This window comes from Phocoena sinus, chromosome 3 (genome assembly GCF_008692025.1).
Source record: "Phocoena sinus isolate mPhoSin1 chromosome 3, mPhoSin1.pri, whole genome shotgun sequence".
Classification (NCBI taxonomy): Eukaryota; Metazoa; Chordata; class Mammalia; order Artiodactyla; family Phocoenidae; genus Phocoena; species Phocoena sinus.
Window position 1 is genome coordinate 39,118,988 of NC_045765.1, and position 25,726 is coordinate 39,144,713.

General features: G+C 41.5%; 2 protein-coding genes across 5 annotated transcripts in view; both read left to right on the forward strand.

Moving 5' to 3' along the window:
* Positions 1 to 287: 287 nt before the first annotated feature.
* On the forward strand, positions 288 to 7,313 carry MED7 (mediator complex subunit 7). 2 transcript variants are annotated; one of them, XM_032627240.1, is made up of 2 exons: positions 288 to 384; positions 6,206 to 7,313. In XM_032627240.1, the coding sequence occupies exon 2, from the start codon at positions 6,223 to 6,225 to the stop codon at positions 6,922 to 6,924; it is 702 nt and encodes a 233-aa protein (XP_032483131.1). In that variant the 5' UTR covers positions 288 to 384; positions 6,206 to 6,222; the 3' UTR covers positions 6,925 to 7,313. The 2 variants fall into 2 exon arrangements, with proteins under 2 accessions (XP_032483131.1, XP_032483132.1); XM_032627241.1 differs by lacking the exon at positions 288 to 384 and adding an exon at positions 404 to 685.
* Positions 7,314 to 14,286: 6,973 nt separating this feature from the next.
* Positions 14,287 to 25,726, forward strand: part of LOC116751403 (hepatitis A virus cellular receptor 2-like) — a 69,299-nt gene continuing 57,859 nt past the window's right edge. The window contains exons 1-3 of one of the 3 annotated variants that reach the window (XM_032627238.1): positions 14,287 to 15,829; positions 22,648 to 22,986; positions 23,792 to 23,959. In XM_032627238.1, coding sequence (XP_032483129.1) covers positions 22,668 to 22,986; positions 23,792 to 23,959 — 487 coding nt within the window. In that variant the 5' untranslated portion in view covers positions 14,287 to 15,829; positions 22,648 to 22,667. Of the gene's footprint in view, positions 15,830 to 21,033; positions 21,595 to 22,647; positions 22,987 to 23,791; positions 23,960 to 25,726 lie in introns of those variants that run through there. The other 2 variants (XR_004349245.1, XM_032627239.1) reach the window with 2 other exon arrangements.

The following is a 25,726-nucleotide window of genomic DNA, read 5'->3' on the forward strand; positions in this document are numbered from 1 at the left end:
TTGTCTAACGTTTACGTAAGACGTATGGATGCCTCAATTTTAAGCGTTGAAAAAAAAAAAAAGAAAAAGAAAGGAACGAGCTACCAGCTGCTGCTTTTATTGATACAAAGTACAGAAATCGCGGCTGCAAAAGCCGCAGCCGCAGCCAAATTGCCAGAAGGCGGCAGGCTGCTCGCGGTCGGTGAGGGGGTGGGGGGGGGGGGTGCCGTGCGCAGGCGCAATAGCAAGCCATCGGTCAGAGGCGGGCCTAGAGCCTCGGTTAAAGGACAGCTATTTCAGCCAATCAAGGCACAGCATCAGAGGCTTCTTCCTGGAAGAGGAGGTTGGAAGTTGAGTCTCGGCGGCGGTGGAGAAGGCAGCTACCAGTGTAAACCCGGGGCTGAGGTGAGTGGGCGGCGACGGTTTGGTGCTCCGTTCAGTGTGCATTTCTTCTTCCGGACCCCGCGACTTCCTCCGGGCGGGCTGGGAATGGGGGAGGCCTGGTGCGGCGTACGCTCGCCCGCTTTCCTTTCCCGCGTCCCTCGGGGAGCGCGGCCTCACCGCTGCTCGCTGAGCCCCGGGGTGAACCGCTCGGCGGAAGGTGCCTTCCTTGCGGCGAGCTCTGGGCTTCTTTCGAATGGGGAGGCCGAGCCCGGCCGGAGGTTGACAGACCTCAGTTCTAGTCTCTCGCGGCTGGTTTGCTAAGGTGGGTGGCCTCGGCGAGTCCTTTGGCCTCTCCAGCCTTACGGGATAACCAGCCTTGCTCTTCCTCCTCAGGGAGCAGTCCTGAAATCAGAAGAATTAATGGGAGGCGGGGAAGGAGGTAGATGCCAAGCCTAATCATTAGATCATCTGGAGAGGTTTTAAAAACAACATACCAGCGGCCCCATTCACAGTAGACAAAACGAGTCAAAAGTCTGGGGATGGGACCCTAGAATACCTTTCTTTTTTTGGTGAAATACCGCAGAACGGAACAAACACTAGAAGGTGGATCTTGAGTCTGATAACCAGCTATGATGCCTGGCGCTTGTTTTACTAAAAACCTCCATCGCCTTTGACAAGTTTAGTCTAGAGAAGTGATAGGGAGATAAACAGGATTTCTGTAATACGTCAGTTTCCTTTTGTACTGTTAGATGCTTCATAGTTTACTGATTTAAGGGAACTTGTACTGTGTACAAGAACCAAGGTTAAGAATTCCTGCTGTGCCATTTACTAGCCTTTTGATCTGGTTGCAGACACTTCCCCTTGGTGAGACAGACTTGGGATCCTCATCTCTAAAATGAAATTGAAAATACTACTTAACTCATAGAATTGGTTTAAAGATTAAGAGAGGATGTGAAACAATGGTACCTGTCACTTACTTGCCCTTTGGGGATTGGCAGCTAAAGTAGAGGATTACACATGGTGCTGGGAGGCACAAAACTGGGCTTCCAATCTAAAAAGGCTTGAGTGGGGTGAAACCTGGGCTGTCTGAAATTTATTTTGAAGTACCAGATCATTGCTAATTCTCTGATTTTGGTAATTATGTGGTTATAAGAGAACATTCTTATTTGGGGGGATACCCACTGAAGTATTTGCGGGCACAGAGATGAGAGACCAATAAGGCAAATGAGGGAAAATGTTAACATTTGGAGAATCTGAGTGAAGAATATGGAATATTCTTTATACTATTCATATAGCTTTTCTATAAGTCTGAATTGATGTTTTTGGAAGTTTTAAAAAGTTGATTATAACTATTTGCAACTCGTAAGTGTGTTGTAAATAAATGAAATGGTACACAGTATTTATAACCCTCCATCCCATGCACTTTCACCCCTTTTTTTTTTAATGGCTGTGTTGTGTGTATATATAGACATTTTATCCAGCCCTCATATTGATGAAGTTATGGGCTGTTTCCAGCTTTTCCTGCTCTTTTCAAACAATGCTGTGTTAAACATCCTTAAACACACTTTTGTGTACTTGTACCAATATTTTTGTAGGAAAAATTTCTAGAAATAGAATTGTTGGGTCACACAACATTGTTGATCAACTATACTCCAGTATAAAATAAAAATTAAAAAAAAAGAATTGTTGGGTCAAAGAATATCAGCATTAAAAGTTTTGATACTGTCAGGTCAAATTCCAAATAAATATATTCGTTTCCTTTCCTGTCAGTTGTGTCTGAGGATTCCCCATATTCTCTTGGCGGTACTGGCCTGCCACCTGAGAGTGTTATATGGTGGCTGTCATGGTGGCTTCTGTGAGAGCTGAGGGGAATGGATGCTCTCCACCGCAGTAGGCTTCCCTGCAGGGCCAGAGGAGCTAAGAGCCTGCTTCTAAAATTGGGATGGCCACTCTGAAGAAACTGAGAGGAAGGAGAGTGTGACCTGTGCTGGAATCCAGGGCCTGCCACATAGAAGGTGTTCTAACATTTGTCAGATGATGTAGTATGTGAAATCTTGATACTCTGTTAGATGAAAAGAATCCTTTTTAAAATTTGCGTTTAACAGTGTGTTTGTCTGAATATTTTCCTGCCTCTATTGAGCATTTGCATTTTTCTCATCATCTTTTGCCTATTTTTCTATTATTTTTTAAAAATATATAGGTTTAAAAAATACCTCTTTCAGTGGATCTTTATTGAGGATTTAGCACCTTCTAGGCATTGTTTAAGGCGCTGGAGGTAGAGTTGTGAATACGACAGGCAACTGCTGAGTGCTTTTCTTGTGGGGATGGAATCAGAAAATGTTTTTTAAAAATCAAAATTAAATTTCTAATATTTGCCCTTGTTAGCTTGCAGGCATTCTTCTCCCAGAAAAATGGGATTGTCTTTTAATTTTGCTTATGATATATTTTCCTATATGGAATTTTTAGATTTATCTTTGGTAGTCAGATCTGTTGGTCTCTTGTAGTAACCTTAAAACATGTAGTTAGCTATTTGTCTGTTTTCCTTTATAGATTGTAAGCAACGCAAGGATGGAGACCATGTTTATCCTTGAAAGATAGTATGATGTAGCGTTTGAGATCTTTAGGCTCTGGCTCCTTCCTTTACTCTGTGACTTTACGCAAGTGGATCAACTTTTGTGAGCCACGGTGATCTCATCTCTGAAATGGAAAGAGCACCCTTCTTTTCTCAGATTTCTCGCAACCATGAGAAAAGTATTTAGCACAGTGTCTGGCACATACTATGTACTCAAGTGTTATCTTGAGTGTCATTATAATCATCATTGTCATATATTAGACAAACAGTAAATATTTGAAAGAGTAAATAAACATTAAAGATGTTTATACCTACTTCCAAATTCCCATTGATTTGAAGCCTTCTTGAAATGAATGGAGCTACCAACAAATACTAGAAGACAATATGCTAGGATATAAGGGAGAAGGAATGCGGTATGAGAATTAGGCTGGCTATTATATAGAAGAACTGTAGTGAAATCAAAAAGATCCCTGGGAAGCCATTGTATTCCAGGTAAGAGAGAATGGTGTCTTGATCAGAACTGATGAACTTGAGATCGTGAGATAGCGAAGTTTTGGGACTTGATAAATTTGGCAGTGATGGTGAGGAGAGGAGATTGGTAAAAAAGGAGGATTAAGATAACCTTTAGGTTTCTGGCTTGAAATACTAGGTGGATAATGGGGACATTTTACTGAAACAGGAAAGAGTAGAAGCTATGAGACGAACAGGTTTAGGGTGTGTGTATTTATGGTAGATGGACTCAAAAGAACTTTCTTTTTTTTTTAAGTTTGAATGCCCTGTGAGACATCCAGGAGCAGCCCAGACGCAGTCTGGACTGGAGATAAAAAGTCAAGAGTCAAGAAAAGAAAGACAAATACTATATCACTTATATGTGGAATCTAAAAATAATACAAACGAGTCTATGTACAAAACAGACTCACAGACGGAAAACAAACTTATGGTTGCCAAAGGGGAGAGGGAGAGAGAGAGGGGCAAATTAGGAGTATGGGATTAACGGACAAGCTACTATACATAAAATAGGTAAGCAGCAAGGATTTACTGTATAGCACAGGGAATTATATTCAATATCTTGTAATAACCTATAATGGAATATAATCTGAAAAAAATAACTGAATCACTTTGCTGTACACCTGAAACTAACACAATATTGTAAATCAAGTATACTTAAATTAAAAAAAAAAGTCAAGAGTCATAAATATAGACCAGGGTTTCTCCACTTTGGCACAATCTATTGACATTTTGGGCTGGATAATTCTTTGTTGCTGTGCATTGTATGTTTATAGCATCCCCAGCCTTTACTCATTAGAAGCCAGTAGCACCCCCTCCCTGGTTGTGGCAACTAAAGGTGTCTCCAGACCTTGCATATATCTTCTGGTTGGCAAAATGACACCTGGTTGAGAACCACGGATAGAAATGGTATTAAAAGCTACGGAATTGACTGAGATCATCCCAGGGAGAACATAAAACAGAGGCCTAAAACTAGTGGCCAGCAGACCACAAAGATTGTTGGAGATAAATATTTTTTGACCTCACAGTATTTGACAATTTCTGCAATTAATTGCCAGTATTTTTAAAAATTGGGAAATTTCACATAAAAATCTGGATTTTTTTGCCCTTACTTGAAAACTCAAGACCAAGGAACAATGAATCTTCATTCGCACATGAATGCTAGTGGCTGGAGGCTTTGAGGTCTGGCTTGGAGATGCTCAGTTCTACTTCACTCTTTATGTTGCCTGCCTTTTCCCTTTGGGTTTTGAGTTTGTGAGTCTCTGAGGCATGCCAGCATTAAAATTTGGCTAGAGAAGGAGGGGCAGTAAAGGAGACTGAGAGGCAGCGGCCAGTGTGGTAGGAGGAAGACGTAAATGTAGCATCACAGAAGCTGAGGGAGAAGGGGAGTGTGTTGAAAAGGAAGAAAATGCTGCTGAGAGATTAAGATCAGCTTAGAAAAATGTCCATTGGATTTGGTCATGTGGTGGTTGTTGATGGCCGTGATGAGCAGTTTTTGTGGAGGTCGGAGGTTGACGCCAGATCGGATAGTGACAAAAATGAATATGCAGAAGGCTAGTAAAGCAGTGAAGTGTGGGTTGATACAGTTAGAGTAACTCATCATGCCCATGGCCACTGACAGACTGATTCTCAGCAGCAGCCAGTTCACTGCTGTGGGTTGGTGGAAACTCAGGGCTGCCCCACAGCTGTCCTTATTACCTCACAAATTCCAAGTATAAAACTGCCTCCAGTATATTACTTGCTATCCCTCATGTTGGATGATGTTATGTTATATCTTGAAAATCTGGTAAGATCCATCTAAGTGCGCACTCGGGATATTCTCATTTTATGATATACCTAAGCTTCAAATGGAGTAGATGGAAGTTATTGTGGCTATTGAAGGTATAGTTGAATTTGAAATTTCTGTAGTAGATGTAGAAAAGTTAATGAGTCTATAAAAAATTGTAGAGTATATTGTAGGAAAAAAGGGAATGGAATTGGATCACAGAAGCTCAGATGATGTGAGTTTGTCTGGAATATAGTAATTTTAATTTTGTCAGAGTGTTCCTTAGTTATAAGTGTTTGCTGTTGAAGATCAATCTATAATATAAAACGAGTGATTGTAACGTGAGATGGGAAGACAGCATGTGTAGTTTGGCTGTAGGGAGGGTAGAGAAATGAGGCATAACTGGTGAGGGGTGTGGAATCCAGATGATTTAATTTATAGATGAAAATACAGTTGATCCTTGAACAGCCGGGAGGTTAGGGGCACCCACCCTCTGTGCAGTTGAAAATCTGAGTATAACTTAGAATTGACCTTCCGTATCTGCAGTTCCTTCATATTTGCGGTTCTGCATCTGAGGATTCAACCAACCATGGATCTTGTAGTACTCTAGTATTTACTATTGAAAAAAATCCACATGTAAGTGGACCCGTGAAAGTTCAGACCTGTGTTGCTCAGGGGTCAAGTGTATACTACAGTATATTTTTTGTGCCAATGAAAGTATTAAGTAGAGCAGGAAAAATACGATGATTGAGTATATATTGCTAATTAGAAAAGGATGCAGCCTTTCCCTGTTGTAAATGTTAGTTTTAGAGACTGGGGAGATCATTTTGTCCTGGGTGCCAAACTGCCAGGGGAGAAAAAGTAAAATGTTCTGTCATTAGTCGCTGAATGTGACAGGTTTGTTCTGTAGCTCCACTCTCAATCTTTGGTCTATTTCTGTGTGTGTGTGTGATTTTTTTTTTTTTTCTTATATTTTGTCTGATGGTCCATTTCTGTAGGTTCTTGATCTTCCACAATGGGTGAGCCACAGCAAGTAAGCGCCCTCCCACCCCCTCCGATGCAGTACATCAAGGAGTATACAGATGAAAATATTCAGGAAGGCCTCGCTCCTAAGCCTCCACCTCCAATAAAGGACAGTTATATGATGTTCGGCAACCAGTTCCAGTGTGATGATCTTATCATCCGCCCTTTAGAAAGTCAGGGTATCGAACGGCTTCATCCTATGCAGTTTGATCACAAGAAAGAACTGAGAAAACTCAATATGTCTATCCTTATTAATTTCTTAGACCTCTTAGATATCTTGATAAGGAGCCCTGGGAGTATAAAACGAGAAGAGAAGCTAGAAGATCTTAAGCTGCTTTTTGTACATGTGCATCATCTCATAAATGAATACCGACCCCACCAAGCAAGAGAGACCTTGAGAGTCATGATGGAGGTGCAGAAACGTCAACGCCTTGAGACAGCTGAGAGATTTCAGAAGCATCTGGAACGAGTCATTGAGATGATTCAGAATTGCTTGGCTTCTTTGCCTGATGATTTGCCCCATTCGGAAGCAGGGCTGAGAGTAAAAACTGAACCAATGGATGCTGATGATAGCAACAACTGTGCTGGACAGGATGAACAACAAAGAGAAAATTCAGGTCATAGGAGAGATCAGATTATAGAGAAAGACGCTGCTTTGTGTGTCCTAATTGACGAAATGAATGAAAGACCGTGAAGGATGTTTCTTTTTCTTCTTTTTTTTTTCGTTTCAGTAAATAGCATATATATTAGTGAATTCACTTTTAGAGAGCCTCAAAAGAGAGAGCACTAGAAGTCTTGCAAGCAGCTTGACTCTCCAACTTTCTCAATTGTTAGGCGTCACAGGCAGTTTATGTCATTTCACTTTATGGCAAGCCTAGGTAAATGAGTACGCCTACATTAAGCGTAATCACCTTAATAAAAGCAGTGTTTGCCTCTATTGTGTGGAACATCCCTGTTTTCGGAGTTGCAGTAAACTTTGAAGATATCCTCAGTAATAGTAGGTTTTCATCCCTGAAAAGTAGATTTGTCATTTGCTTTAAGAATGATAGATAATAAAGGATATCAAACTTTATAAATATGAAATTATGAAATCCTTAGATTTATTTCACTTAAAAGTTTGGTTAATCTCTAAAAAAAGAATAGTGTAACATGTTAAAAGAGAGGAACCCTGGAGAGTTATAAAACAGCAGTTTATTTTTCCTCTGGGCTGCTCCTGCAACACTCTGTCTCAGCCTCTTGTCCCTATCCTGGATGGGTCCCAGAGCTTTTTTACAGTCACTAAGAAGTCCTTTGATCACTTTTAGTCACATTCATTTTAATAATTAAAATGTCTGTAATTACCTATACATTTCCTAAACTCAGACTTGCTTAAGGCTGGAAGCCTGCCCTGGGAAGGGGCTTTGGTGGCAGAGACTGCTGGAGGTCCACCAGAGATTCTTGCTCGCCTGAGATACGCTGCCCTGCTAGGGACTATGTTCCCCCCATTCCTCTTGCATCTCTGTGAGGCCACGTAACTGAGTTCTTACCAGTGGAATGTGGTGTAAAACTCCAGGCCTGCCCCATAAAAATTTCTCTTCTTATCTGCTGGTTTGATGGTCACACCCAGGAAAACTTTGGAAGCCACTTGAAGATGGCAAAAGTTCAATCATTTCGGGTCCTTGAAAGCGTGAAGACTAGGCCCTCCTTTCATTAACTCCACCCTCTCCCAGTCCCCATCCCCACCCCCACTGATGAGACTTCACCACGTGAATAAGAAGTCAACCTGTTTTGAGCACTGAGATTTCATTTCTGCACCTTCTCTTTTCTGTTCTCCAGCCTCTCTTCCGGCAAAATCTTGATGGAGAGTCTGCCTTGTATCTGAGGGTGGCTGCCAGCCTTTCTCGTAATAAAGGCCAGTAGTTCTCAAAGCGTAGTCCTGGACCAGCAGCATTGGTATCACTTGGGGACTGGTTAGAAATGCAAATTCTCAGGTGCACCCCAGACATCTTAAATCGAACTCTAGGGGTGGGGCTCAACAAACTGTGGTTTAAAGAGCCCTCAGGTGATTCCCATGCAGGCTCAAGATTAAGAATCACTGATAATAAGGCCTTTTGCCAGATAAGCTGGCAAAGTCCAGTTTAAAGTGGCCACAGGCCAGTTCTATATGTGAAACATTCATGCATCCTTTTCTTTAAAAATCTGGGGAGTGTAGGCTGTTTCCAAGTAGACAACCCCTCTATTAGGCACTTAGTTGGCAAGTCTCCTTTGTTTTTTCCTGATATGTGTTTGGTATAGATTTTTGGACTCCAGAGACTTCAGGAGACACTGTCCAGGCTCTCTCAAGCTTAAATTAAAGGGGGAGGGGAACCCCCTCATCTCCCAGTGGTGGGGCAAGGTAGACATTGCTCAACACTTGAGCGACTCTCCAAAGGAATCTCCTTTGTAAAGGAGACCTCAATCTTTTTACAACCTTGAGGAGGGTGCTGGGCTAAGAGGTACAAAACCAATTTTTGGCTGCCTTACAATTCGTTGCATGGAAAAAACTAACTGAATCACATTATCACATCCTTAAGAGAGTCATGACATCATTTGTATATAATGTGTGTTTGTTGGAGAGAAGGATTAAGAGACTAAAATTTCACGTGGAATCTTAAATTCTGATCTTGGGAGAACCCAATCTTGTAGGTCTGTGGGTGGGACCTGGCATAAACTCTATAAAGAATTCTGACGTGAACTCCTGGTATTATAATGGGTTGAAGGAGCACTAGTGGTCTGATAGTTGTTACAAATTTCAAAGTTTATATAGAGATTCAGCCTATGAGGATGAAAATAATCTCTGCACACCTGGTCATAATGAATATTCCTGATAGATTGATTCCTCAAAGTGAAATATCTGGAAGAATAACCTGGGCAACTCTTGAGATTACCAATGCCTGGGCCCCAGACCACCAGGATTCTGGTTTCATTGTTCTGGGCAGGGGCCCTGGTATTGGTTTTAAGAAATCTGTATATGACTCTACTATGCAGTAGGATAAAGGAGGATTACATTAGTCAGTACTCTCTATTGAACTAGTTTAAGCAAAAGATGAATTTGTTGATACTGTGTTACATAAGTTAAACATCCAAACCATGAAGGACTGGGAGGGTCTCTAGGGCAACTGGGACTCAAACCTGATCCAGAACCCTCTGTCTCTCCTTTCTGGCTTTTCTGTTAGCTTCATTCTCTACAAACCGAATTCTTTGATGGTACGGGTGCAGAACATGGCTGCTAACGATTCCCAAGTGTTAGGTCTTTCTATACCACTCTCTGGGAGTTGTCTCTCAAAAACGAAAAAAAAAAAAAGGTGAAAGGCTAATTAACCAGTTCGGAGGGAGGAGTTAGGGGTGGCACACCTGATTCCAACTGGGCCATTCAGCTGGGGGCAGATTCTGTAAGAATCTGACAGACCCCAGCATGTCAGTGTGCGGGGGGAGGAGGTCCACCCCTCCCTTTAAGTTTATTTATTCCTTGCATTCATTTAGTGGATATTGTGTTCCTCTCTATTCTTGATACTGGTTTAGTTGCTGGGGGTATGAGGAGTGGGAAGGAAAATGGAAGAAAGATAAACAGGAAAACAAATAGGTTAATTTTTGAAGGTATAAGTTCTTGCTTTAACCATTCAGCCATTATAACAGAAGAATCTTGCTTCCAATTATATTCCTATTTCCTGCTCAAAATGCCTTGTCCACATTATCTTCTCTTTTCAAGTTATGTTTCTATGTTCACAGTTGTTAAGGGTGTTGGAAGGCCATTTCAACTGTGCTGTGTTGTATTTGAGAGAAAAGACGTGTCCTGGGTCCTGAGGTCACAGGAAACAGCAAGTGCAAGTGTCTCATGAGACAACTAAAAGTTGGCATGATTTGGGGGAAAAGGCTATTATGGCCGCAGCATAGGGAGGAAGGAGGCTGGAGCTAGAGAAGCAGATGGAGGTCAGGTTACAGGACTTAGAAGGCCAAGGGAAGGAGTTTGTTATATCCTAAATCTGACGGGAAGTGTTGGAGAGAGAGAAATTTCCCCCTCCACCCCTCTCGAGTTCTTGTGGTTGGACTAATAATAAAATTGACGCAAGACAAATTAACAGAAGAGACATTTTAATTCTTATACAGGGAGGTCTCATAGAAATGGGACCTAAGAAGTAGCCAAAGCATATATACTCTTTAGACAAACACTGAATTTCTGAGGAATTGACAGGACAAAGAAACTTAGGTTTTGGGTGCTCAATTAGTGACGAATCTAAACAATTTGGGCTTGGGGTAGTAAATTAAAGAAGTAACAAGGTTTGTATAGGCTTCTTGGCTGAAATTCCTTCTCCCAGGCAATAAGGGTGTCCTTTTACCTTTACTGCAGGGAGTGCACCTTTCATGGGAGAGGTTTATTTTTTGCTTTGGGGGAAACAGAAAGTGGGGGTCAGAGTGTCCCTCTTGCATTGGCCATTTCTTAGTTCAGTATGCCGTCGTAGCATATTTTGAGGCAGCCTGCTAGCACTTTGTTGGCACTGTTCTAATCACTTTATGTACAAAAACCCATTTTTATCCTCAAAACAACCCATTGAAATCATTATGATTCTTACACCTATGTTACAGATGAGGAAGCAGAGGCTCAGAGAGGTGTCATTTACCCAAGGTCACCAAGCTAGTGAGTGGCAAAGCCTGGATTGAAACATTCTAGTTTCAAAGCCTAAGCACTCAACCTTCATACTCTGTCACCTCTCTACTGCATCATATAGTTAATAAATCATAGGTAATAAATGGAGTCGAGTGGAATCTGATGTTTTGACCCTAAAATCCATACTCTTTTTTTTTTGCAGTATGCGGGCCTCTCACTGTTGTGGCCTCTCCCGTTGTGGAGCCTGGACACGCAGGCTCAGCGGCCATGGCTCACGGGCCCAGCCGCTCCGTGGCATGTGGGATCTTCCCAGACCGGGGCACGAACCCGTGTCCCTTGCATCAGCAGGCGGACTCTCAACCACTGTGCCACCAGGGAGGGAAGCCCCTAAAATCCATACTCTTATACACTACATGATACTGGACTGAGGAAGGAGATTTGTAGACAGATTATGAGCTCCCTTTGAACATTTTAAAGCATTTTTGTTAGAATTCTGCTGCTATCTTAAGGAGATGCTGTGCGTATAGCACTAAACTTCCTAAAACTCCCTCTTAGTAGATATCACCCCCACTTTATGAAAGTGGGGGTCAGTTTTGTGGTTTGCTCAGGTGGTGTTTCCACATTAGAATCTAGGTCAGGAGTCAACAAACTTTTTCCGTAAAGAGCCAGTTAGTAAATATTTTAGGCATTATAAGTACTCTCTTATATGGTACAAAGGCAGCCATAGAAAATATGTAAACAAATGAGCACGGCTGTGTTCCAGTTTTAGATATGGACATTGAAACCTGAATTTAAATAATTTTCATATTATGAAATATTATTATTTTGATTTTCTTCCCAATCATTTAAATATGTTAAAATAATTCTTAGCCTGTGGACTGTACAAAAAACAGGCAGCCAAATGAATTCGGCCAGAGGTTCTAATCTAGGTGATTGGATTCTAAACCCTCGAGTGTTTTCACAAAACCACTTAATAACCACAAAATAAAAATTATAGGTTTGTTCTAGGGCCTAAGTGAGATTATGGCTACAAAGCACTAAACCTTATTTCTGGTAGTTAGTAAGCTTTCAAAGGTTAACTGGTACCTTCCCTGCTAAGTCTTTTGCATTTGGCATTTAGAATCAAAGATTTAGGAACTGGTTTCAAACTGTAATGCAATGAGTCTAACAGTAAGTGGCAGTCTTACCTCAAGTTTAGAAGCTGCAGCCAGGTGGCAGAGGAGGAGATTAAGGTGGAGAAACTCACAGGTGCTGCTTGTAATACTGAGCTTTTGATTCAACAAGTGAGACTTGCTGCTTGTGTCTGACTGTGGCCTACAGACTCTTTTCTGATGGAGAGAATAGGGTGTAAATTTGTCAAAATAACCAGTACTATGTTGCAAATAAGAGATTTTTGGTTAGAGCTTTTCTCCCAGGACTGCCTGGACAAGACCTGAGGAAGACCTCAGGCACTGTTGGTTAGTTCTGAGTACATGAGGACAGTAAGACGCTTCTCATATCTGCTTAGCACCAAGTTCTGTGAAGCTGCTGGTTCCCTGCCCCTGCTCTAGGTTTGGAGTAAGGGAAGACATTGAAAGGATGGGTGTCAGGTGGGGTGATGTGGCTGGCTAGGAATGCATTGTATCATAACTATAAGGAAAGATGCCTTTGGGGTCTTTATTGATTTTCACAATTATTCAGTCATTCAAGAAACCTGAAGATCTATGAATACCATCGTTACGAGCCATTAAGAATGAGAGTACTGATGTGGAAATACATTCTATATATAACAGAACTTGCTGGGTATAGGCTGAGTCCACATTTGTGTCTCTCTGTCTCTCCATACCCAAATTGGAAAAATATATTAAAAAATATTTTATGGATGAGGAAATTGAGACTCAAAAATGTAACTTGCTACACACCGAGGACACTTGGGCTAGTAAATGGCTGTTAAAACTCAGATTTAAAAGAAAAGAAACAGAAAAAGAGTAATGCGTGGTAGAATTTGGGCTCCTGTGTTTACTAGTAGTTTCGCCTTAGTTTGACCTATTAACCTCCATGACACTCGATTTGCTTAACTATGATAATTATGGACCCATAGTATAGGGTAGGTACCATTTAATGTTGGGAATGAAAGAGAAGGCCCATGCTGATTCTTTCTGAAACTTGTTTGTCCCCAGGCAACATACTCAGAATCATCTGTGCAGAAACATCTGATCTGGAAGGGCTGAGGGGGTATCTGAAAGGCTTAAGTGGTTCATAAGCCTGAGGGGTTCTGACTCACTACTACTTAAAGGGGAGAGTGGTTAAAAAAAAAAGGAAGCCACAAATAATAGCAGAAATGAAAAAGGGATATTACTACAGATTTTATAGACAGAAATAATAAAATATTATGAATAACTTTATACCAACAAATTTGAAAATTTAGATAAATTGGACAAATTCTTACAAAATTACCAAGGTTTTAAGAGTAGGAAACTTGAATAGCTTTCTGATGATTAAAAAAAGAAAAAGTTGTCAAAATCTTCTCAGAAAGAAAACTTCAAGTTCAAATAGCTTTGCTGACAAGTTCTACCAAGCACTGTTAGGAAAAAAAAAAATCTTATACAGACTCAGGGAATAGAAAAAGAGGGAACATTCCCCAGCTCTTTTTATGGGACTGGGATGGTGAGTGAGTACCCTCACTTGTTCAACAAATGTAACTTGTTCAGCAAGTTACATTTTTGAGTCTCAATTTCCTCATCCATAAAATAGTTTTTAATATATTTTTCCAATTTGAGTATGGAGAGACAGAGACACAAATATGGACTCAGCCTATACCCTTCCCTTTGGGAGGTACAAAGGACCCAGAGAGCCAAGATACCCTTTTTTTGGCCATGCCACTCAACACATGGTATCCTAGTTTCCCAACCAGGGATCAAACTCACGACCCCTGCAGTAGAAGTGCAGAGTCTTAACCACTGGACCACCAGGGAAGTCCCAAGATACCCTTGATAAAAGAACTAAGGGGAGGATTTGCCCTGCATGACATCACCGTTTCCCGTAAAGCTGCAATAATTAAAACGATGTATTATACTGACAAGAAAGATAGGAAAATATACTATTGGAACAGACTAGAAAGCCAAAAAATAGATCCATGCCTGTATGATTTTTGAAATATAACAGAGATGGCATTACAAAGTAATGGGAAAATGCTGGAATTTTCAATTGACAAAATATACAAAAATCAATTATGGGAAAATTAAAGGCCAACAGTGAAAGAAAAAACTATAAAGCCTTAAAGCTAATGTAGGTGAATATCTTCATAATCTCTGGGTAAGAGAAGTCTTCTTAAATAAAATACAAAAAGTACAACCCACCAAAGAAAAGGCTAGTACATTTTACTACATTTGAATTAAGAAATTGTGTTCAAGAAAACATACCATAAATAAGTGAAAAGCAACGAAGTGGGAGAAAATATGACAGATTAAACCAGCAGAGGACTGGTATCCCGAGTATATAAATTATTCATATACAGCAATAAGAAAAACTGAGAAACCCAACAGAAAAATGGGCAAAAGACTCAAACATTTGCACTCCTCCCCTTCCCCAAATCCAAATGGTTCACAAACAAAAGAAAAGGTGCTCATTAACCTTGTTAGCAATGAGGAAAATGCAAAGTAAAGCTGTAGTGAGAGGCCATCATATCCTATACCAGTTTGGCTAAAAAAAAAGTCTGGCAATACTAAGTGTTAAGGAGGATGTGGAATAAGAGAAACTTATACTCTGCTGGTAGATGTCTTGGAAGCAGTCATTATGTAATAAGGCTCAAAATATGTATACCCTCTGACCCAGTAATTGCACTGTCAGAAATATGCTCCAGAGAAACTCCTATATGTGTCCACCTGAATCCATGTATGAGAATGTCCAGGATGGCATTGTTCATGAAAACTGAAACAGAAGAAGAAACGTTCACCTGGAAATAAACAATTTGAGGCATAGCCAGTCCCAGGAAAACTATTCAGTAATAAAAACAACCCACAGGGATACAAAGCAGCATGAATGGATCTCACAAATACACTGTTAAGTAAAATAAACAAAACACAAAAGCCTATAGACAATTTGATTTCACTATATGATGTTCAAAAACAAACAGAATTATATATGTAACTTTAGGATGCATTACCTAGATGGTAAAACTATTTTAAAAAAAGGAAGCAATTATTGCAAAATTTAGAATAGTGATTGCCTGTAGGACAGGGGGAAGGCTTTGTGATCAGGAAGGGACATGTGGTCTTGGAGTGGGGGTCAGAGGGACTTGAGGAGATAGGCCATGTTTTATTTTTTGTTTTGGGTCCTGGTTACTTGAGTGTTTGCTTTCCAAGTATTGGTAAACTATAAATTTAAGTATGCAATGTTCTGTACATCTGTGCCATTTTCCATTAAACAGTAGTTTAACCTTAAAACCATATTGTGACATCATCATACACTCATATAGGAAAAAATTAAAAAGTGTGACAGTCCTGATACCGGCAAAGATGTGGGGGGCATCGTAAGAGTTCTTCTCACTGTCAGAATGTAAGCTGGAATAAACACTTTGGAAAACTGCTTAACATTCTCGGGTAAAGCAGATAGCCGTGAGACGAGAGAAATGAGAATGTGCGTCAAGGACAAAGTGGGGAAATAGTAAAATGAAGTAAAATAAGAGAGGGACCTCACTGGGATTGATGAGGAGTACGTCCGTCAAACCGAGGATGATTAGCTTCAGTATCTGAACCTGGAGCAAAAAACTAATTAAACACAAAGAATTGCCATACAGGAGAACATGCTTGGGATGAGTGACCACTCACAGCTCCCCCACCAGCGTCGCCCTGGAGGAGACAGTGGGACTGCCATTTTCAAGGTGAGACCGCCGATAGGAGTTCCCACAGTGACTCACACATAGCTCAACAGAATTTTCTTGATGGTTCTCACCCTTTTCAGTTTCGTCACTGGGAGCCTCGATGAGTTATCAAGGGTAAGTTATTTCACACCCCTCCCATGTCCTCCACTCTGAAAGGTTTGATTACATGAGCAGGGGCAGCACTGAGCTGGCTCTGGCCTTGGTTTGAGTGTGGCCTCAAGCTTAATCTCTCTGGCACTCATCCAGAGTTACTCAATATAAAGACTCTCTAAAGACACGAGAGCTCCTTGGCATCACCCCCAGGGTTGTGAAGAGGGCGTCCTTGTAAGTTAAAAGCACCCTATTAGCTTCCCTGGTGGCGCAGTGGTAGAGCATCCGCCTGCCGTTACGGGGGATACGGGTTCGTGCCCCGGTCCAGGAAGATCCCACATGCCGCGGAGCGGCTGGGCCCCTGAGCCATGGCCGCTGAGCCTGCTCGTCCGGAGCCTGTGCTCCGCAACGGGAGAGGCCACAGCAGTGAGAGGCCTGCGTACCGCAAAAAAAAAAAAAAAAAAAAGCACCGTATTAGTAAAATGTCATTTTTGTAAGAAAAAGAACCATCCATATTCGGAGGGGCAAGTTTTCTTTCCCCATCTCCCCACCCCTTCCCTTTCTGGGAGGGGGTCTGTACTGGATATTTGCTTCTGCTGCCCAGCATCCATTTCTCCTTCTAAAATGCACCATACTTTTTCTTTGGGGAAACCACCTTTCTCTCACTTTCAGAGCATGAGATTGGGGATGTGACCCAGGGCTCACCCAATTAGTCCTTTCTGAACCTATGGACACAGATTGTTCAGGAATAAGTCTGTAACCCAGCATGGGTGTTTGAGGGGGTGTGCATCTGTGGGCTTGTGTGGGAGTGGCCAAGAGATGTTCTTGGTGTGCAGATATATGCTCTGCAGGGACAGGAGAAGGACACTGTGTGGAATCTGCAGAAGGTGCCAATGCCAGGACAGCCAGAAACCAGGTCCCTGCTGTCCTCACTGGGGCCACTGAACCAAATCTTGCCTGAAGCTAGACTTTTCAATAATGTCAGTCAATACATCTGTAGTTTAAGCTAGTTTGAGTTGGGTTTTCTGTCATCTGCAACATAAGTAAAGTATAGGGTTTTTGGTGAGAGAAGAAGTCTTTGTTGGCATAAGAACACCAAGACCATGCTGTGAGAGATGGGCAGTAGCAAGGGAGAAATTTATTCATCTTGTAAGTGACCCTGAGAACCTGGAGTTTTCCATAGGGATGAAGTAGCCCTCTCAGTGCTGGGACCCAGTGCAGAGGGCAATGCTGAAAGCAACTTGATGCAAATGAGAGCACTGAGACCACACAAATAAAAGTAAAATAAAAATAAAAAGACTTGGGGTGTGTAAAGAAATGTTTTGTACCTTCTCCTGGATCCCACTGAGTTCATGATGTTCACAATCATCCATGAGTAAGACTTTCTTTCTAGAGATATACCCACCAGAGGCACTGGCATTAACACATTGTATATATAGAGAGATTTATAGAAAAATATCTGAAAGGAGACCTGTTTTGGTGATAGTGGGTATTTCATGGTAGTGGGATCTGACCTTTATTTTATTTATTTTTATTCTTATTTTATTTTTCAGAATTTTCTACAGTGACTATGACTTGTATAATAATAAAAACAGTTTTCAAGTACTGTACAGGCACACAAGGTTACAAGCACTCTTAACCAAAGTCACATGGCTAGCTGTAATCTGTAGGTCAAGACTGAGCTCAGAATTGCTTAACTTCTTACCCTTTATATCCAACCCCAGTGTCTACCTTTGCAAAATTTTGGGACTAATGATACATGGAACCTAACTGAGATGCTGTGATTTAAATGAGAGGATTTTTTATTCAAATTAAGTACATATAGGATTCCAGCTTTAGTGGGCGTTATTGTCTCCCCCATATCCATTCCACTGCGGCTCCCCCATTGTACAGGGTAGATTCTAATTGGATTGAGTTTTTCCAGGTGATCCCATCTGTATCGCCCATGCTTTCCTGTCTCCTGAGTAAAATTCTCTCACTTCCATTTTATGAATTTTGTCAAGTGGCCCCTTAGTTATCTATAAATGTGTAATTCTAATTACACATAATTCCAGTGTTTCCATTTGGTGTTTGGAGGCTATCTTTAAGGAGTCTGAGATTTTCTCTCCCTTTTCCTGCTGATGAAGGGAGAAAAGCAAAACAATTTCTATAGTAGTATCATATGCAATAGTTTTTTTGTAGTTATCCCTCCACATAATTATAGCCAACACTCAACTGTCCCTTAAGAAAATTCATGATATGACTTTCTAAGCAGAATTTAGAAACTAATTAACTACAATACAAAAGACTTCTTTACCAAAAATACATTCAAGGGCTCCTTTTAAAAAGCAAACTTCTTTTGCACATAATTAAAGAATCACAGACCTTGACGGGTCTTTTATGATCATCTTTACAAATAAATTGAGACATGAAGTATTCTTTTCAAGGGAATGATCACTTTGTTATTTTCACCCAGTGTTTTCACCCAATGGGATCTATGTAGCCATAATAAAGAACGAGGACGTTCTATATGAGCTGAAATGGAGAGGTGCTCGGAATAGAATGTGAAGCTGAAAAAGAAAGCTGCAAGCTGATCAATCTTAGCATCTCTAGATGTGGGGCAACCAGACAACTGTGATGGAATAGCACCAGCTGTGTATTCTTGCCAAAAAGTGGAACCTGAATCTAACCAAACCTCTAGAGCTAAGCTTCATTTATAGGAAATACAAAGAAAAGAGGAATACTTTAAATGATGCCACAAGGAAACAGACAAACCCAGAAAATGGAACAGTGCACAGGACAGTTGGTTTGTACAACTAGTCAATGGCAGGGGGAAAGGAGGGAAGACTGTCCTCAATCAAAAGAGACTTGAGTGTCATAACAACCAAATGCAATGTAGGGAGCTGTTTAGGTCTGGACTTAAACCTATAATAAAAGGACAATTTTGAGATAATCAGGGGAATTCGATTATGGACTGAAGAGTCAGGTGCTGCTAAAACATCATTATTAATTATGTCTTGTGTGATAATGGTATTATGGTTATATAGAGAGTGTCAATTTTTTGAAAACAAGATGCACACTGAAGTCTGTAAGGGTGAAATAACATGACATCTGGGATTTGTTTTAAAATGAAAGTCTGATGATTTTAAATTTGTGTATTGGGAGTATGTACTATTCTCTGCTTTTGATATGTCAGAAAATTTTTTTTTTTTTTTTTGGCGGTACGCGGGCCTCTCACCGTTGCGGCCTCTCCCGCTGCGGAACACAGGCTCCGGACGCCCAGGCTCAGCGGCCATGGCTCACGGGCCCAGCCGCTCCGCGGCATGCGGGATCCTCCTGAACGGGGGCACGAACCCGTGTCCCCTGCATCGGCAAGCGGACTCTCAACCACTGCGCCACCAGGGAAGCCCAATATGTCAGAAAATTTTTATATAAAATAGTAAATAGAAAATGCAAGGTGCAAAATGTATGTATGGTATGCTCTTTTGCTTAAGAAAGGAAGGAATAAGAATATATATTTTATTTTCTTGTGTTTGCATTGGGAGGATACACAAAAGACATGACAATAGAAACCTATAGGTTGGGTTGGGGAAATTAGTGGACTTGGAGGGGTGGGAATAAGGCTTCTTAATGTAAGCTTTTTATATTGCTTTAAACTTTAGCCATTTGGATGTATTACCTAAACAGTTTTAAAAAAACAAGAAACAAAAGTTAAATGAACATGACAATGTTCAGAAACAGTCCTTTATACACAGAATAAAAGAAAGGGGTTAGAGTAGATTTCTAGGCTCCTTCATGTCTAGACTTCAATGAATTAATACATTGTTAATGTTTTATAAAGTTGGACCCAGTAGCAATTCTAGAGATGAACAGAAAACAGAGTAATAATTTAAAAAAACCAAAAAACAAAAATCAGAACACAAAATCTGATGGCTAAAACTTTTAAGAGTGTTGCTTGAAGTCATGCTGTTAGTAAATCTAACCTCTGACCCCGTGTTTAATCAAGTCTGCCTTACACTTGAATATGGGCATTTGTTGGTTGTTTTTAGATATGTGGGCAGACCCATTAAGGGCAGATATGAAATTCATGAAACATGGTTTATAATGGAAAAAATCTGGAGCTTAGGGGACTCATGTTCTTATTTGAAATGACCAATCATGTACCTTTGGGCAAATCAATCTTTTCAGGTCTCAGTTTCCCTTATATATACAATGAAGAAATTGAACATGATCTCTTGAGTAACTGCTAGCTCTGTGGCACTATGGAAGTACACACATAGAACAAGCTGGATATTTATATTACATGCATTTAATAAGGTTTAAAGTGAATTACAAGGACTTCCCTGGTGGCGCAGTGGTTAAGAAGCCGCCTGCCAATGCAGGTGACACGGGTTCGAACCCTGGTCCGGGAAGATCCCACATGCCGTGGAGCAACTAAGCCCATGCGCCACACCTACTGAGCCTGCGCTCTAGAGCCCGCGAGCCACAACTACTGAGCCCACGTGCTACAACTACTGAAGCCCGTGCACCTAGAGCCTGTGCTCTGCAACAAGAGAAGCCACCGCAACGAGAAGCCCGTGCACCACAACGAAGAGTAGCCCCCGCTCACCGCAACTAGAAAAAAAATAAATATATAAAGTGAATGACAAGGAAATTCAGGCAGAGAAGACAGAGAAAGACCACAGGGTTTTCAGAAACTATTTCATCGTGATCTCACTTCCCTTTTGTAAATAACCATTGGCTTTTAAGGTTTCCAGACAAAAGTTACTCTCCCAGGGCTGAGATTGTTTGGGTCTGAGATGTTACCTCAGTGATGGAGAGTGTGGCTGGAACTCAACACTTTCTGACAGTTAATGCTCGAAGCCTGTGGGGTGGGAGGAGAGGGGATATCTTGTGTATATGAGAGGAAATAGAACATTGAGGTCCCCTCAGTTCCCCCCACAGGAGGGGGAAAGAAGCATTGCAGAAAGGAACGCATTTTTCCTAAGTGGAAGAGTTTGGAAGTTCAGGTCAAAGTCAGAATATTAGAGCAGGGAGCTGTGCATATATCACCTAGCACAATTTTCTCATTTTATAAACTTTATAAATGAGGAGGCAGACCTAACAAGGTTATATGACATAGCCCAATTCGTGTTAGAGCAAAGGCTAAGAATTAGGCTCATGACTGGAGCGGAAAGGGCACCTAAACATGAGTATAAGGAATAGGCCATTCATGGTGGTATTTCCCACCTCCTAGTCCAGTGCCTGACACATAGTAGGTGCTTCATAAACATTGGTCACAGGACTCACCAGTTGACTGACTTGACTGAATGAATGCATGAGTGATACATTTCTACCTGTGTTTCCAATAAATACTGTCCATTTCAAACAGAGGACTATATATTATTTCACCGGAGACAGTAGAGGGCTCACTCTACTTGCCAAGAGACACTTGAGGAAGTAACCCTTTTCTTCCTCTGATTATTGCTTCCTCTTTGTTGATGCGGACAGAATAAATGTCAGAGTCCTCACAGGATGTGTGTGGTCTAGCATAGGAGAGAAGCGGGGTTTCCTTCGCTGTCATCATAGACTTGACAGTGTTAATAGAGGAGTGATTGGTCATCAGACATCTGGTGTGCTGGGCCTGCAGTTGGGAGAGTGGCCACTGCTCCTGTGACTGGGGAGGAGAGACAGTTCCAGGAAGTACCCAGTTCAGCTGGAGAATTAAAACGGCACCTAAACAGAGCCATTCTTTGCCTTTTCTTCTTCAGAACCCATGTTTTCACATTTTTCCTTTGACTGTGTCCTGTTCTTGCTGCTACTACTTACAAGTAAGTCTGGATTTTTGGAATTGGGTGGTGCAAGATGAAGATGCAAGGATGGTCATCATAATGCTAGCAAGAGCAAAAGTTTGGAAGCAACCTAAATGTCCACCAGTAGGGTAGTGGGTAAAGAAATTATGATATATCCATGATACAAACAGTGATGCTGACGAAACATAATGATATGAGATGTCTGTAAGTCATAAGGTGAATTGAAGAAAGCAAAGAGCAGAATAATGGGTATATTGGACTTCTCTGTGTGTGTGTGTGTGTGTGTGTGTGTGTGTGTGTGTGTGTGTGTGTGTTGCAGGGGAGTGGGAGTACATGAATGCTTCTTAATGAATAGACTCTGGGAAAGGGAGCTGGGAAATGGAAAAGAGCAGGGAGAGGGCGTAGAGTTTTCATATACTTTTCATGCTGTTTGAATATATGTGTGTACATATATATATAAATTAATTTTCAACCTCAGAACAGCCATACACTAACTTCTTATTCAGCCAAGGGTTTTTATTTATTATGTGCCTGGTGCTTGAAAAGCAAAAGAGATGTGTGTTAGGATAACTGCCCTGTGTTAGTGAACAGACAACTAGCCCAGATGGGTGAGCTCTTTTCCTGGCCGACAATTACCCATTCATTGTCTGATTGTCTGTTTCCATCAGCACTGCCCTTTGGTGTTCACAGGACCGGCCACAGTTCTCTCCTGGGGCACTGGTTTTCAAAGGGAGGTTTTGAGACCAGCCATATCAGCATGTCCTGGGAACTTGTTAGAAATACAATTTTTGCCCCCCCCCACCCCCCGCCAAACTATTAAATTAGGAGCTCCGATTAATATTTAATCAGATTGATTAACTCTAAACTCTGATGGTTGAGCCCAGCCGTCTGTGTTTGAACAAGGCTTCCTGGAGATTCCAGTGCCCCTCAAGTCTGAGAATCATTGCTGTAGTGAACTGTCCTCCAAACAGGATAGCAGTAGTGGTTTCCTCTTTATTCTGCAAGGCATTGCTTGCAGTTTTCTTGAAATGGAGCAGCCTCCCTCATTGCTCTCCTTCCCTCTTCACGCAGGGTCTTTGGAAGGAGTATACATGTCTGAGGTGGGTCAGGATGCTGATCTGCCCTGCGCCTACTCTCCACCCACCCCTGAGGATCTCGTGCCTGTGTGTTGGGGCAAGGGACCCTGCCCTTTGTTTCAATGTCACAGTTTGGTACTCAGCACTGATGGAAGGAACTTGAACTATTGGACATCCAGCAGATACCTACTAAAGAGGAATTTCCACGAAGGAGACGTGACCTTGACCATAAAGAATGTGACTTTAGCTGACAGTGGGACCTATTGCTGCCGGATCCAATTCCCAGGCCTAATGAATGATCAAAAATCAAACCTGGAGTTGGTCATCAAACCAGGTGAGTGGACCTTTGCATACTTTCTTTCTGAATGACATTTGCCTGTGGATCATATTAAATACACTGATTGGTCTCACCTCTGGTCTTCCCAATTAAAGCCCTCAGGTTGGGCCCCTAAGACCTGAAGTTTAACAGGCCCCACCAGCATTGCCCAGCCATGTTTAATTCCCTCCATCTATTTTGAACCTCATGGCCAGGATCTAGAGAATGGAGGAAAGGCCTAGATCAGAGGTCTGAGTACCTGAGCGGTCATTAAAATCACCTGGGGAACCTTTTAACTCCCACAGATGCTTGGGCTCCACCCCACAACCAGAAAAATCACCATCTCTGGAGGTAGAGCCTGAGTGCGGGGGTTTTACAAAGTCTACCCCTGATGATTCTCCCCCATGTGCAGCCAGGATTGAGAACCACTGGACTCTGCATGTGTCAGGGAGAGGGGGCACGTGTGCTTGCATGTTTTAACATTTATAGAGCATGTACTTAGTGGCTGATGGAGCTAAGTTCAAATCTGACACTGCTTCTTACCAGCTGTGTAATCTTGGGCAAGTTATTTAAACTCTGTGACCTCCTCCTCTGTAAAATATGATACTGCCTACCCTATAGGCCACTGGAAGGATTTTATGAGGTGTTTGATGAAAAACATTTACTGTGGCTGTAAGTTCCATTATTAACAATCAGACTGTGATAATGATGACTGTAACACACCTCTGTCAGACGTTTGGATTGTCATACACTCTCAACGAAGGTGTGTTCAGGTAGGTTTGGAAGTTGAGCGTGTGTTTCTCTTCTTTTGTTGTGTTTACAGTTATTTCTGCTGCCCCTTTGATTCCCTGCAACAAGCTCTCTGCTCTCAGAGAGGCCTCATCCTTACGTTGGTTTCTGTCTTTAGCCAAGGTCACCCCTGCTGGGACTCCATGGAGGGACATCACTACAGCCTTTCCAAGGACGCTCACCACCGAGGGACCTGGCTCAGGTAATTACATATGGGGTCTAGGAGGAAGCCTTTAGTTGGTTTCTGAGTTAAGAGGATTTTGAATATGGGGAAAACATGAGAAAACAGTTTGAGTTTTCTCAAACTGTGCACCCAAGATAGTGTTTGAGGTGAGGGAGGTGGTGGAAGTAAATTTGTGCTGGGAAAAAGGAGCCCTGGGTTAGGGTTCTAGATTAGTCAGGAGTAGCCCTCAGACCTGGGCCAAAGCCTTTCGCTTCTCTGGAAAGCAACTTCCTCTTCTGTCTGAGGTACGGGTTCAGAGACTTTTGGATCTCACCACCCAGTATAATTCCCAACCCCCAAAAAAGAATTTTGATGAGCTATGTATTTTGCCAAACAAGGAAAGAAAATTTCTACTATTGCCACCCCTGCATTAAAAAAAAAAAGGACACTTTTAAATTAAATAAGTTTAATCTAATGAAAAACTCATTACGCTGTCCTTATTATTTTCTGATTTACTCCTGGACTGGTGATGTTTTCATGAACTGACCCCAGTCCATGTTTGGTGTAATCTGGATTAGGTGATTTCAAGAATCCCTTCTAACGGGAATAAAGTCCGTCATCTTCCTCAGATTTTGACCTCAGAAGGAGCAGCTAAATTCTTCAACTAATTCAACAAGGACTTTTCCCTGCTGCTTTGGAAGAGAAGATAGGGTCGAAAGAGCAGACCTCAGGTCACGTTGATCAGGGAGGTTAATCTTAAATATTTCCTGTCAGAGTCCTGGTCTCCCTAAACTCTCTGGAGCTCAGTCTTTCATTCTGTAAAATGAGGTTAATAATAGGTAGATTCCAAATCCTAATCTCATAAATCTCAGATTTAAATAAGGAAGCGTGTCTAAGTGCTTAGCGCAGTGTCTGATCCTGGTACCTACTCAATACATGTTAGTTATTGTCATTATCGGTAAGATTCAGAGGCAGAATGAGATTGTGGTTAAGTATGTCAGTGACAGGCAGGATGGGTTCTAATGTCAGCTTTTTGTATTAGTTTCATGAACTCAGTTATGTTGCTCAAACTCTGTGAGGCTCAATTTCCTTACCTCTACAATGAGGGTAATTCCAGTGCCTAGGTCATAAGATTGTTGTAAAGACTGATGTGATCATGTATGTAAAGCACTCAGCATAGTGCCTGGCCCAGAGAAAGCACTCAAATATTAATTATTATTATAGATATTAACATCAGCTCTCTAGAGGTTGAATCTTTGGTGGTTCTTTAGTCACTGGTAGCCAACATCTCTTATGAAATTAGTGAGGAAATTAAATATGGTGGAAACAGATGATCGCCCACGTAGTGGGCTAATCAAATCATACATGTGTTCATCATATGCCATTGTTATATTTTAAAGAATTCTACAACTGTAGACCTAGAAGAGACTTGAAGGATCCCACTTTCCCATCTCATGTTTCAAGGTTCTTTACAACGTCACTCCCAAGTTGGCATTTGCTGTATGGTTACCCACCTTCTGAGATGGAGAGGTAGCTTCCTCACAACACAGTGCGTGTTTTTTTAGAAGTGTCTATACCATAACCAGAAGTGTCCTTCCTTTCAGTTTTTACTTGTTTGTTCCTTCCCTTTAGGGCAACAGAAATGGAGCCATCTTTTGCATCTGAGAATATAGGCAGAGTAGCTACAATCTCTGAGCTTTTCAAAGGCCTGAGAAAATACTTAAAGAAAGGCAATGGCTCCAAACTATGAAAATCAAATGGAAAATTGATTTAAAAAAATTTGATCAAAAAAAGTTAGACAGTCTT

Excerpts from the sequence above, each read along its gene's own strand:
- MED7 (XM_032627240.1), top strand. The coding sequence starts at position 6,223 with ATGGGTGAGCCACAGCAAGTAAGCGCCCTCCCACCCCCTCCGATGCAG.